General features: G+C 38.8%; 1 protein-coding gene across 1 annotated transcript in view; it reads right to left on the bottom strand.

The window, feature by feature from the left end:
- Positions 1–1,162: 1,162 nt before the first annotated feature.
- LOC117147038 (neuronal acetylcholine receptor subunit alpha-7) overlaps positions 1,163–12,405 on the bottom strand; it is a 28,097-nt gene continuing 16,854 nt past the window's right edge. The window contains exons 6-12 of the mRNA XM_033313763.1: positions 9,694–9,888; positions 8,674–8,760; positions 6,885–6,994; positions 2,371–2,522; positions 1,861–1,983; positions 1,608–1,746; positions 1,163–1,362 (exon numbers count right to left, since the gene is read on the bottom strand). Coding sequence (XP_033169654.1) covers positions 1,210–1,362; positions 1,608–1,746; positions 1,861–1,983; positions 2,371–2,522; positions 6,885–6,994; positions 8,674–8,760; positions 9,694–9,888 — 959 coding nt within the window. The 3' untranslated portion in view covers positions 1,163–1,209. The remainder of the gene's footprint in view (positions 1,363–1,607; positions 1,747–1,860; positions 1,984–2,370; positions 2,523–6,884; positions 6,995–8,673; positions 8,761–9,693; positions 9,889–12,405) is intronic.

The raw sequence follows: 12,405 nt of genomic DNA, 5'->3' as shown, positions 1-12,405 counted from the left end.
AAATGCAATCCGTCGGATGCATTTCATTTACTGAACGCCATTCTGGGCTCATTTTCACCTGCTATGCCGCTCGTCAATTACTCTCATGTTCGCCCATTTCATTCGCATGTTTTTGATTTTTCATTTTCTTTTATATTCCAGTAAATTTTCTTAATTCCAATTCAGATTGGTTATTCTATTGGTTTTGGTAGGGTTTACGGGGTTTGGTTTTTACGCTTAGGGATTTGGTTTTCGATTTATTTTTCGATTGGTTTAGACATTCAGTTTAAATTAAGACGGGAAAGGGGGCGCTAGATACACAGTATTGGATATGTAGGGTTAATTGGTTCTGTTTCGGAAATGCAGTTTCGTTTAGAGGGGGGAATGTGGCGTAATCACTTAGTTGGCCTAGGTACTAATTGTTAGCAAAAAGTTGCTCGGAACAAATCTCTGGACTGACTTCAATGCTGAAGAAGAAGATACAAATTTGGTTGTCCGTCTGTAGATCTCAATACGTTGGGTTTTCATATCGTAAACGAGTCGCAAATTTCCCACCTACGTTTCCTACTACGAGTATAAAGCTCACAAATTGAAGTTTTCCTAAAAGGTTTGGGGGAGGCTTTTGTTCGGCTTTGAAAAACTGCACTTTCCATTGAAGTCTGTCAAAAAAAAAGTTTCGAAAACCCATGTGACTATTTTCGCTTATCCTATAAAATAGAACATATAAAATCTAAAAAGAAAATATACCCGTTTTGCTTGCTGTTCAAACATATATAGTATGTATATATATATTCAATGGAAGAAATCTAGATACTGGCTTGTGGGGGCTTGCGGGAAGTGGGGGGATTTCTTTGGTTTACCATTATATAGATTTTTGTATAGAATTAGGAAAATTGGAATTAGTTAATTTTTAACGTTTTAGTATATGATGTTGGTTTAGTCTCTTATTTGTTTAGTGTCTGTTTGATTTGAATGAGACTTTTAAACGAGAAGTTTATAATTAAATTATTGTGTTTTCAGAGACGATTTTTAATTGTTTTTTTTTTTGGTTTTTTTTTTTGTTGGATGTATTATTTAGTTGATGGTTTTTATCATGTCTTTTCCTATTTTTTTGTGCTTTTTTAGTGTCTTTTTAGTTTTAATTTACTTAAAAAGTTTCGTTATTAATTTAATAATTAACAAATTGATTTTATAATAAAACCAATAACAATAACCACCTCGCCCATATGGCTACGAGACAATAATATGTGGTGCTGATAGTAGTACAGCTATTGTGGCTAATATTGTGAACATTGTGAATATGATAAGGCACAGTCTGTCAACGACCATAGCTGCAAATTTCCAATCATTGGCAATGTCATTGCACTCGTCATCTTTACGTAGCTGTTTGATGTTTGATTAGATTGATTATGTCAGTTATCACAGGAAATAGTGGGTTGGGTTGGAGAGAAAGAGATGAAGCGAAGAGTTAAACTTGGTTCAAGTCATTTTTTCTTGAGTGCTAAAACTAGGCTGCGCATGCAAAGTAATACTATGGTATTCGGAATGCAATTCAAGAGCTAAAACTGTGGTTAGTACAAATGAATGATCTGCGCAAATCTGCGGATCTGCAGCAGTCGCCGGCTTACCTGATCAGTTATAAAGCGGATTTCCTTTAAGATTAAACCTAATTCATATTCAGTTGATGATTTGATGCACGTATGATGGGTGACCGCATCCGGCATTCGGGTGCTGCCAATTGGCCCAATGCTGCCATCGTCGCCTTGTCTGTTTTTGGTTTCATCGTTCATTTGGATCCGGCCGAAAACGAGAAGAAAGGGAGAAGTTTTGGCACGTGAGTGGCTGGATTCACTTGACCCAATCCCAAATGTGACTCGTTACCCATAAACCGTGCGATAGAAAGCCGGGTTGTGTGGCAGTGTTCCGCCGGGCGTCATGGGGCGACAATTGTGCCGGAAGTCATCATCGATGTCTAGTACGTTGGCCAGCAGCGATTTCGACGAGCTTCATTACGGGGAATAAAGACAGCTTTAGTAGCCTCAGTAGGAACATCTAATGCAGTATGGGTTATAAGTACTGTTCCTGCTCTCGCTTTACACTCGAAGAAAGCGGCAGCAGGAACTGCGACACTCAGAAAGTGTGAGTTATTGAAAAATCGATAGGTTGATGATTACATGCTTTAGTTTTAGGTATGCCATTCATACTTTATAAAATCAACAAGGATTTGTATATCTAAGAAGTAATTTATCTTGATCATCATATCGATATTTTCAAATGGGTAGTGCTTAATATATTAAGTTGCTATGATAGCAAGATTAGGTTGAACACACAATATATCTATGTATATATAATGTAATCTGTAGTAGTAACACCAATAACTAGATTAAGTACCGCTCTTTCAGCTCAACGTCGGAGAGTATCTGGTGCTTCCGCTCGGAGGATGTGTCCGAACAGGGCGTGGTCGGGAACTCCAGGATCAGCGGTCGTCCTGGGCGACTCATTCGCAGTATCCATGGCAGCCAGCACAAAAACACGATGCGTATCTAAGCGGCAGGTGGCGAAATGGAAACGTTTAGTGGGACGGGCCCGGGAATAATCCGATAAAAAATCAAATTTGATGTATTTATGCTCCAATTGCGTGTGCGAAAAGTTCGTGTCTGTGGATGATGATAGCCTCCCTGCCTGGGTGTGTGCATATGAGTGTGTGTGTGTGGGTCTGGAAAAGTGTTATTTTGGAGTGGGACCGAAAAATGTGTGGAAAACTCAGGCGGGCTTTCCACGATTTATGGGTATTTTGCATGAAACCGGCACTCACACCCAGACAGATGACCACAATTATGATTTATATTTGATTTTGATTACAACTAAAGCAACACTGTTTTCAAGTTGCTGCCCGGAGAAATGAGGAGCAACATGTGGGTGTTCGTTGTTTGGTGTTTGTCAGTTTGCAGGATGATTTGTTATTACACTTATAATAATATTTATGTGGGTTGTTGTGTTCGTTTCGTTTGCGAGAAATGGACTGTGTTCGCATTTCGCCATGGTCTCTGCTTATTTATAGCTACGGTGCATGCAAAATTTATGATCTACAACACAAACACGGATACAGATACAAATACAGATACAGATACATGTACAGATACAGATAAACACGTGTATATCACGAGCCAGAAACACACATACACAACAATGGCAATAGCTATAATGACAGCAACAATAACAAGTAAGATGATGGTAGTTGGCCCAAAGCTGATAAGCTGTAAACAACTCCCCCATAAGGCATTCACACCGATCTATGGATTATGCAATCTATCTGTATAGCTCTTCTAGCACTGAATATCATCATTCTGTCAAATATATCATACACTAGATGTTCAATGTTTATAAATTTCAATATCGCACTTTAAAGCTGCATGACTTTAGAATCAATTTGCTAATCCACTGTCTTTGTATGTCCGATAACAAAGAACGATTGCGTATCTCAGTTGTGCCTTCTAATCTCATTCATCAGCGATTGCCATCTGGTTAAATGGCAGGGAGTAAACATGGCAGCATGGAGAGCGGCTAAACTGGTTAGCTGGACGTGTAGTCGAGCAGACTTCAAATACGGCCACAAAAAGGAACGCCATTGTCGCAAAAACGCAAATCGATTGGATAGTCAGGACATGTTACGCTGCCCCTCGTTGCAGCTTATCCCCAGGCATCGGTGTACGGACCACTTCCTACTCCGACTCCTTCTCCGCCGGCACGAAATCCGTAATGCAGTTGAGGAGCTGAAAACCGACGCTCTTAGCTGACAAGCTCGCTTGCAGTTTGTCTGAAACTGTCGTTGTCCTTCGTCCTGCGTCCGTCGTCCTGGCTGGCTCCTCCATCATGTCGGCTCCTCCTTGCTGGCGGTTTCCACGTTTTTTCCCTGTTCCTTTCCTCTTTTTTTTTTTTGGCCAACAAGCGGGGGGGAGCTTACATGGAAATGCGCTTCAGGACGTGGCATGCAAACCAAATGCAAAGTTAACCATTGCCAGCGAGCTACTGGCATTTTTGCCCATATCCATATCAATGCGGTCCACCCACACTTGCCACCGCCTTTTGTGCAAATTTTGCGCAAATTGATTTGTTGTTATCACACAAAAGCGCGGGCCAAGCGGGGTGTTTGGGGCCAATTCAAGTGGCAGGCGACAGTCGGCAGTCGGCAGTCGGCAGCTAGGACCTGCAAAAAGGACTTCTTGGGCATGCACATTTCTAATGCACCTGGCCCCGGCCCGCCTGAACCAATTGGCTCAATTTTCGGTGCCGTGTAAGCACTACTCACAGTTGGGCCAACTGTCAGGCCCCCCGAAACTTGCTCCGTACTTGCACTCGATTGCTGGCTTTGGTTTTTCCCCCATGTGTTCCAAATTCAATTGTGTGTCGAGGGGCGGAGACACCACACACATTCTTGCGCGAAAGCCATACAAAACTTGTCATGTGAGTGACTCCTTAAAAGCCAATCGACTTCGTCTGAGCTGCCCTTATTCTTGATTTTTTCGTGCCTTTCTGGGTCTCGTCTAGCGAAACTTTTCATTATGCACTTGGAGGCCATTGCAATAATGTGCTGAAATTGCTTTCCACTTGACTGTCCTGTGAAAATATTGTCATGGAATGTCTGATATTTTCACCAGCGATATCAGTGTTGCAAGTTAAATGGAAAATAAAGATACTTTCTGAGGTGAACGGAAAACGAAAACCTATTGAGCTTAGAAAAATATTTGCTTGTGTAGCTATTGCTTTTACTCTCTAAGTAATTTTCACTTTAAACAAATTTAAGATACGTCTACTTTGTGAGAAAATGTGAAAAAGGTTGTGCAGTTAGCTTCAAGATAAAATATTATTTCTACAAGTACATAATGTAACCTATTTTCTGCATGTTAATATAGGCGGCATCGCTGGTTTTATTCATTTCATTACTAATTTCACTACAATTCATGTAAAATTTAACCCTTCAATGTTCAGAGCCCCACCATTTTCTATTCAGTTATAATTATGCCTGCCGCCAAAGGCATCATAAACTACATCACACTCAGGCACACACGGCACCACACACACACATAGAGACTATGTACAGAGATATATGGATTAAATATGTACTTAGAGGAAAAAAGATATTGGGGAGGCAAATAGAGGCTAGATTACCATTTACAGAACTTCGTACACCAGCACAGCATATTGCATAATGGATAATTGGACAGCAGTTTTGACGCTGCCATCTGCTTTGGTTACTTTTTGCATTATTTGTTGTTTATTTTTTTTATATTTGTTAAACCTATTCACATTGGTACGAGTACGAGTATAATGATGCAGATACAAAAGCGTGTGCGCAACTGGTGACAAAGTTACGAGATAAAAAAGGGGATTGGGCTAGGGATTGGGATAGGAAGTGGGCGGGGTTTGCTGGTTAGTCGGTTGGTATCTGGATACTTGCTGGGATCGAGGAGGTGGCTGGCATACACGTAAGTTCAAAATGAGGGCCCAACATCAACATTACGATATTTTTCATTACATAAATTATTTTATAGTAGACACGTATAGTAGCTAGACATGTTGGATGGTTACAACATTCATTTCGTACTCTGTACATCCGTCCGTCACATTTCGGCTCGGCATTCCCATCGCTTCGTTATATTACGTTCCTTTCGGGTTCTTTTCATATACGTTTTTTGGGTCACACACACAGGGTTACACGGGGTTACATGGGGCTAAACCTCGACTCAACTGACATTTCTTTTGGTTTTTGGCTGGCTTTGGTTCTCGGCTAAATTGCAGATACAGTTATGCATACTAACAAAATCAAAGGGGCAACACAAAATTGCAGCTTGCATAACGGCCTCTAAGTAGGCACCAAAAACTAACAAAGAACCAATTGAAAAACCGAACAACGAAAGGGGTTTTTTTTGTGTGTGTTGAAACAAAAATGCACGACAACATCAACAATAATAACAATCAAAGGATATCGAACAACATTTATTTGTGCAACTATTCGCAAATACGTTTTTAGGCATTTTAAGTATTTTAAATGTTTTTATAGCTTGATGCTCTTAAGGGATGTGAGCTATGATATAAAACATGAACATGTTTTTCGTTTTTGGTTCGAAATGATTATGGTTTCCACTAGAATGAGTTAGTACATTGACCGACTGTGGGATACTTTTCTCTTTTTAACTAAATTTAAAATTTGACTTTTTAATGACCGATTTGGGCTTTTGTATAATCGCAAGAGTGAAATAATCAGAAGTTATTTTTAAGGATATCTGAATAGTGAAATTTGACAAAATTTATATTTTTATGGTAAATATTTGATTGTGACTGAATGGCCTTATTTTAAACCTAGTTGCCAAATTGAAAATGAAAAGAAAATGTATCTCATAAAATCCTTTTTTTTACTAATCATGTTTTAGAGATGTATGTTTATTTGTTAGGCTTCGTTTTTACAATCAAGGAACACAACACAATTACAACAATTAACTAAACAATGTGAAAATAGCTAACACAAAAACATTTCGCTAGCTAACACATAAGTTATCTTAGCACAGCTCTTTTTCTCTTTTGCAGTGATAAATCATACAAAAAAATGCTAATTCTATGCGACAGTGACCTCAAACCCGACAGCACAGAGGACTTGGGGGCCTTTCGTCCCGCGTTGGCAGGAAAAAGGATATAAGGATATATGGGGCAGGATATGGGAGGTTCCTCTGGAGCTGGCGTTCTGAGGCCACTGGAAACTGGCTGAAGCTATAAATGATGAGTGATGGTCGCTTTTGCAGTTGTTTCTTATTTTGATATTTTTGTTGGTTGGTTGGTTGGAGATAGTTTTTTGGTTGCTGTGGTTGTTTGGAATGGTTGTTTGGTGGGTTGACCTATTTGCAACTTACCCATTCGGACATTTCGTGCGTATCAGCATTTCGATGATGATAATTTAATATTAAAATCGTTGACACAACGGATGAAGCTACCATAAACATTATGCAATTGAAATATGTACCTGTTGGTTGGTTGGGCGTGTTGTCAATATATATATATATGCAAATATTATATATATTTATTATGTTTAGTGTGGGAATATATTGTAATTGTTGTAGTGGTGCACGTGGATTTTGGTTAGTTTCATTGTCATTATTATTATGTTGGATTGGAAGTTGTTGTTGTGTTAGTTCGTTTTGGGGTAACGCATATTTCAAAGTTCAGATTTATTCATTGTGTATGGTTTCGTTTCGTTTATACGCATTTTGTGTGCACATATCATTTTTGCGGAGGGTACACAGTTGTTTGAAAGAAAGAAAAAGGCAAGAAATATGTACAAAATATTTTAGTTAGTACATTAAATGCAAAAAATTGTCGTTTTGTTAGCTTCTTAATTGTTCTGTTTTTAACAGGCATAGCAAATGTTATTTTCAGGAAAAATACATATAGATTTATATTCTGCTTTTATTCACACACACACGAGGTTAACTTTAGCTTGTATACTTTAGACATAGGTTAGGTAAATATAGAAGTTAGACACCAAAAAGTGTACGCCAAGAACGGAATTAGAGAAATTCAACAATATAATTTTAATTTTAATTTTGTTAGCTCTTTTTTGGAAGATAAGTAATCGGATTTTAAGATTGTTTAATTTTGAAAAACAAAATTATGGAAAAGTGGAAAAAAATTTAGTTCGGTTGACTATAATTTGGTTTTAACTATAGAGTGGGGTTGCTCCTTTTTATTCTTCTCTAAGTATTAAAATGGATCCAAAGAACAGGATCATTAGCCGAGTCAGTGTAGAAAATGCTGTAATAATGTATGGATATCTATCAATATCTAACTAAATACTTTTCTGATCTGAGCAATTTGGAAAAGATTTACGCCAGGTACTGTCTGCTCTCTATCTCAATTTCATTATGACTTCTTTGACTGAATTGCGGGTATCTTATAGTCGAGACTAGATATTAAACGTTTCTTTTATTTTTTCTGATTATATGCGCTCAAAAAGGAACAACCCAACTGTATTTAAAATTCAGATACCTTGACAACCGAAACTAAAAATAGTTATAACGTGCAAGAAACTCGTTGTCAAATATGTGTGCATTGTTCAAACTAACTCGTGGTTTAATTTATATATAGGTTTTGATCAGCTTTTGGTCTTTAAGGTTCATATAATATAGTGGTTTACAATGTTATTAATTTGTTCTTCGCAAATTTGTTAAGGCTATACAATCTAATTATATGCCCCTCTAGTTATGGTTAATTAGTTTTTCGATCGCTACTGCTTTTTGGAAACATTTATTTTGGTTGCATCAGCACGTATATTTCCTTTAAACTTCAAAGCCAAATATTTATGTACAACATTTGACTTTGCTGCCAAAGTAAATAACTCAAGCCGTTAGCTGTGCTCTCCAAATTCGCTTGGGTTTTTAATTGTGTGTCAAAGTTTTAATATTATAAGATCATCGGATTTTATTCGGATTTTAAAATCATTTTAGAAATGCATGGATATATAGAAAATGAGTATGCAACTGCAACTTTATAGATATTCATAAACGATAGGTATATGAAAGTATTACGGTATAAATGTTAAGTTAATGATTCAAAAGCATAAGTAGGAACAGCGATAACATGATTGAGGTTACATATACGAAAAGCTCTACCATCGACTACTATTGGTAAACAAAATGATCTTACCCAGCAATGGCACCGCATCGGAAGTAGCCGGCATTGTCTCGGCAACCATATTCAGAAACACGGTCAGCGAGAGCAAGATGGTAACACCTAGATATCAGATGGAAAGCTTCGATTAAGTAAAGTAAGTGCATGGAAAATCAAGGCAGTTTCAGATAGTGGCGCAATACTTGTTGTCATTAAGTATTGCATTACATTTTCAGAGTCCATTGTGATTTCAGTTTTAATTAAAATGTGTTAGCTTCGTTTTTTAGTTTTGTGTTCCTGGCTAAACCATTTCTCACCATTTTCTAACAGTTCTTAAAGTCGGCTTCTCTGACTAATTGTTTTCCAAATCATTTGGAAAGACATGACCCATCATTAACACTGCTTGAGTAGGTGCAACCTACCCAAAAGCTTTTAGTATCATGCACTTTCCAACTCGCCCTCGCTAGCCATTCAGTTTTGTGTACTCAAGGAGCCGAGTCCTCGGCTAGGTCGAGTCCCAACTGATTTTCCGAGCCACTAATGCTATGTCCTGTCGACAGACAGACAGCAGAACACTTTAAGGAGCATTCGTCGACTCGTTGAACACTTTACACAGCTCCCAGCTCCGATGGCAGCATTAAAAGTTCAATAGTTTGCTCACCATCGCTGAGACTGTGGCGTCATCAGCAGGCCCAAACTGGCGGAGTGGGTAACGATGGCCATAATGGATAATGTGCCATGTCAGTCGGTTAGTCAGTCAGTTACAAAGTGAGGAGGCAGCTGGCTGGGGAGCTGTAGCTCATTCTTATCGACACGATTATGAGGGGCTTCTAATTTGAAATTCGCTGCTTTCGCCGCCAACTAGGCTGTCATTATTTAAAAAGTACTTGGCAAATACTTTTCGAGCAGCTCTCAAGCTGTTTGCATGTGTGTTGGCACTTCCCCCCCGGCTTGTTATGCCCCAGTATTTGCGTTGCGTAAGTGGTTTGAAATTAATGTGGCGCTTGGCTCTCCCCTCTCCAGTTGGTGTGCCTCTGGCATCCCAGCCAAACTTACCCAGTGATAATTTTTCACCCGAATCCGGCGGCAGGGTGAATCCGAGCAGGGCCATGGAGGCAATCAGTACACAAGGTATGATCAGGTTGAAGAAATAGTACAGAGTTCGGCGGCGGATGATGATGGCGAAGGTGATGTCTATATAGGGTTCCGGGCAGCAGTTGTAATAGATCTCGTTACGTTTGCCGGGCACACCTGCGGTTGTTCAATTGTAGGAAGAGTGTCATTATGATAAGTTCTTGGTGCGATTAGTCGGTATATATCATATGTTCTGGTCAGATATGTTGTATCTGTGGCAGTTTTTACTTGTCACTCGGGCTGAGCATCTTGTTTTGAGCATATTTCGAGATAGGAGTAAAGTAGGGAGTATGTAGTAGTAGTAGAGCATGGTAGAAAGTTGGTAAAAGCGTGTTCGGAACAGAGCAGAGCAGATCAAAGACTAGAGTGGGCTGGTTGAGTGTAATTGAAGCATTATTGCCATTCACAGTTCTTCAATGTTTTACAGATATGAGTGGCTGAGTGACTGGGAAACGAGTGCAGTGTGGGTGGGCATGCCGGGTTGATGTTTGGATCTTGGGTCTGGGGTTTAAGGGTTTCAGGGTTTGGTTGAGTGTAAACTTAGTTTCGGAAGGAGTTTTATTTGTCTGGGCAACTAATTGTAAGTAAAGTTACATAAGAGCAGAGCAGAGAGGAGTAAAGCCGAGCAATTTACTATGGGGTAAAAGTTCTGATGCACTTTGCTTTACAAAATGTAAATACGTAGTAGAAAAGTATGTAGAGATAAGAAATCGTTTGTGGGTAGTTCAAGTATGCATATACATGTACAAAATCAAAGTTGAGAGTGAAGTTGTGTAGGCTGAGTTTATTGGCTGTAAATGAAAGGTCCTTAATGTGTCTATAGAATTGTGTGACTTGTACTTATTTTGTCTTTGATCAACCATATATTCTTGACTAACTATTACCCTTTTGTCACGGTATCGATCTCCCAAAATTATTGGCCAACTGTAGTCAAGGAAACTAAAGCCGCAGCCAAACTTAATAGTTGTCCCTGCTGATTGAAAGATTTCTGGAACTTCTGCTAATCTACTTTCTGTAAGAAACTTTCTCCTAGAACTCAAAAGCACATAAATTCAAAAACCATGGAAGCTTCTACCACGACAACTCCGGTCTCTTCTTAATTGCTTTCCTTCCCCCGCCCATTGCGCGACATGTTCGCAAACATATTAGCAATAAAAACTTTTGGCAAAAGCATTTGCCATATGCCCAAAAGAAATGCAGAAAGTACGGAAATAGCTAGTGGCAGTGGTAGACAACAAAATTTCAAGCAAAATTATCTGCTCAACTTACTTCAAGATTACCAAAGGGATTACCAGCAACACAGACTGCGAACAAAATGCCTTGGCAGCGTATTTAAAAATGACCTAGCTACTTTGGGCCTGCCACCCGAAGTTCCCAAACTCCTTCCCACAAACAGTTTACCTCTTATGTCTGGGAGCACTTGGCCAACTCAAAATAATTTGCATAAGCTGGTGGAGAAAAAACCCGCAAATGCGGATAGAAAATAAGGAATGGCCGAAAGGGGGAAACAAAAACAAAAAGCCGGCGAAAAACTTTTGAAAACTCCCGAAAAATTACGCACAGAAAAATAAAACAACCGAGAACAGGAAATAAAAGAGTGCGGAGTTGGCAAATGAAACCCAAATTTGTTGCAAACATTTTTCTTTTGCACTTTTGTGGCCAGTGTTGAGTTGAAAACTTTCTGTGTCTGCAAAAGGCACTAATTCGCAGTGCATGTGTGTAAGTGCGAGAATGCAGAAGTATTTGTCTTTTAATTTCTTAATTGGTTCTGCAGCGCGGCTCTAACAGACAGCTAAAGAGCATGGCTCCATCCCTTAACTTATCTATTCAGCTGGCTCAAAGTTTTCCCGGACGGCGGAAAGCTTGAAAAATGAGGGTGTGACTGGATTTTCAGCTCTCATGGTTTTCAATAGCATGCTGCACTTTGCCCATTGACTGCAAATGTATTTTGACTTTCCTTCACTGAAATCTTTTGGCTTTTGTGCTCTAATTGATTTAGTCCAGTTGAATCCCTCCTCTAATTAAAGCAGCCCATTTAGCCATTTTTAATTTAAGTAATTCTAAATCTAACTTCACTATTAAACGGTGTTTTAATTGTTGAATATCAGTTCTGAAAGGACTTCCTAGGCATTAAAGTAATTTTTTAATGTCTTAGAAAAGATTTTCAAACGAAGTACATACATTTGTCTTGGATAAAATAAAAATAACAAACATAATTTACGTTACATGTTTCTAATAAAATATCTTTCGTTATATAGAGTATGTACAGATTTTGTATAAGCTCTCCAAACATTCCTCATATATATAATTGTTAGACAAAATGCAAAACGTTTCCAGTATTCTTCATAGCTGTCTCAGTATTTGAAAACAGTTTGTATAAGGTATAATTAAGCGATTCTATTCAGCATTCATTTAGTTTCTTATCGTTACGCTATCCGCATGCCTTTATCAGCGATCAAGAAAAAGATTCAAATATTCCGGGAAGTAAATAATCTAAAGTAAATGCATACAGGGGCCGGGCCTTACCTCTTTATCAGGTTTAAAACTTATTGGGGCCTGCACTTGGAGTAGCATAAATGGACTCTTATGAGCTCGAATTATGCTAATCCAAGCAGGCTTCTTACACTGAGAGTA

This window comes from Drosophila mauritiana, chromosome 2L (assembly GCF_004382145.1).
Source record: "Drosophila mauritiana strain mau12 chromosome 2L, ASM438214v1, whole genome shotgun sequence".
In the NCBI taxonomy this organism is placed as follows: Eukaryota; Metazoa; Arthropoda; class Insecta; order Diptera; family Drosophilidae; genus Drosophila; species Drosophila mauritiana.
Note: the sequence above shows the minus strand (reverse complement) of the source record. Positions and strands in the feature narration are given on the sequence as shown.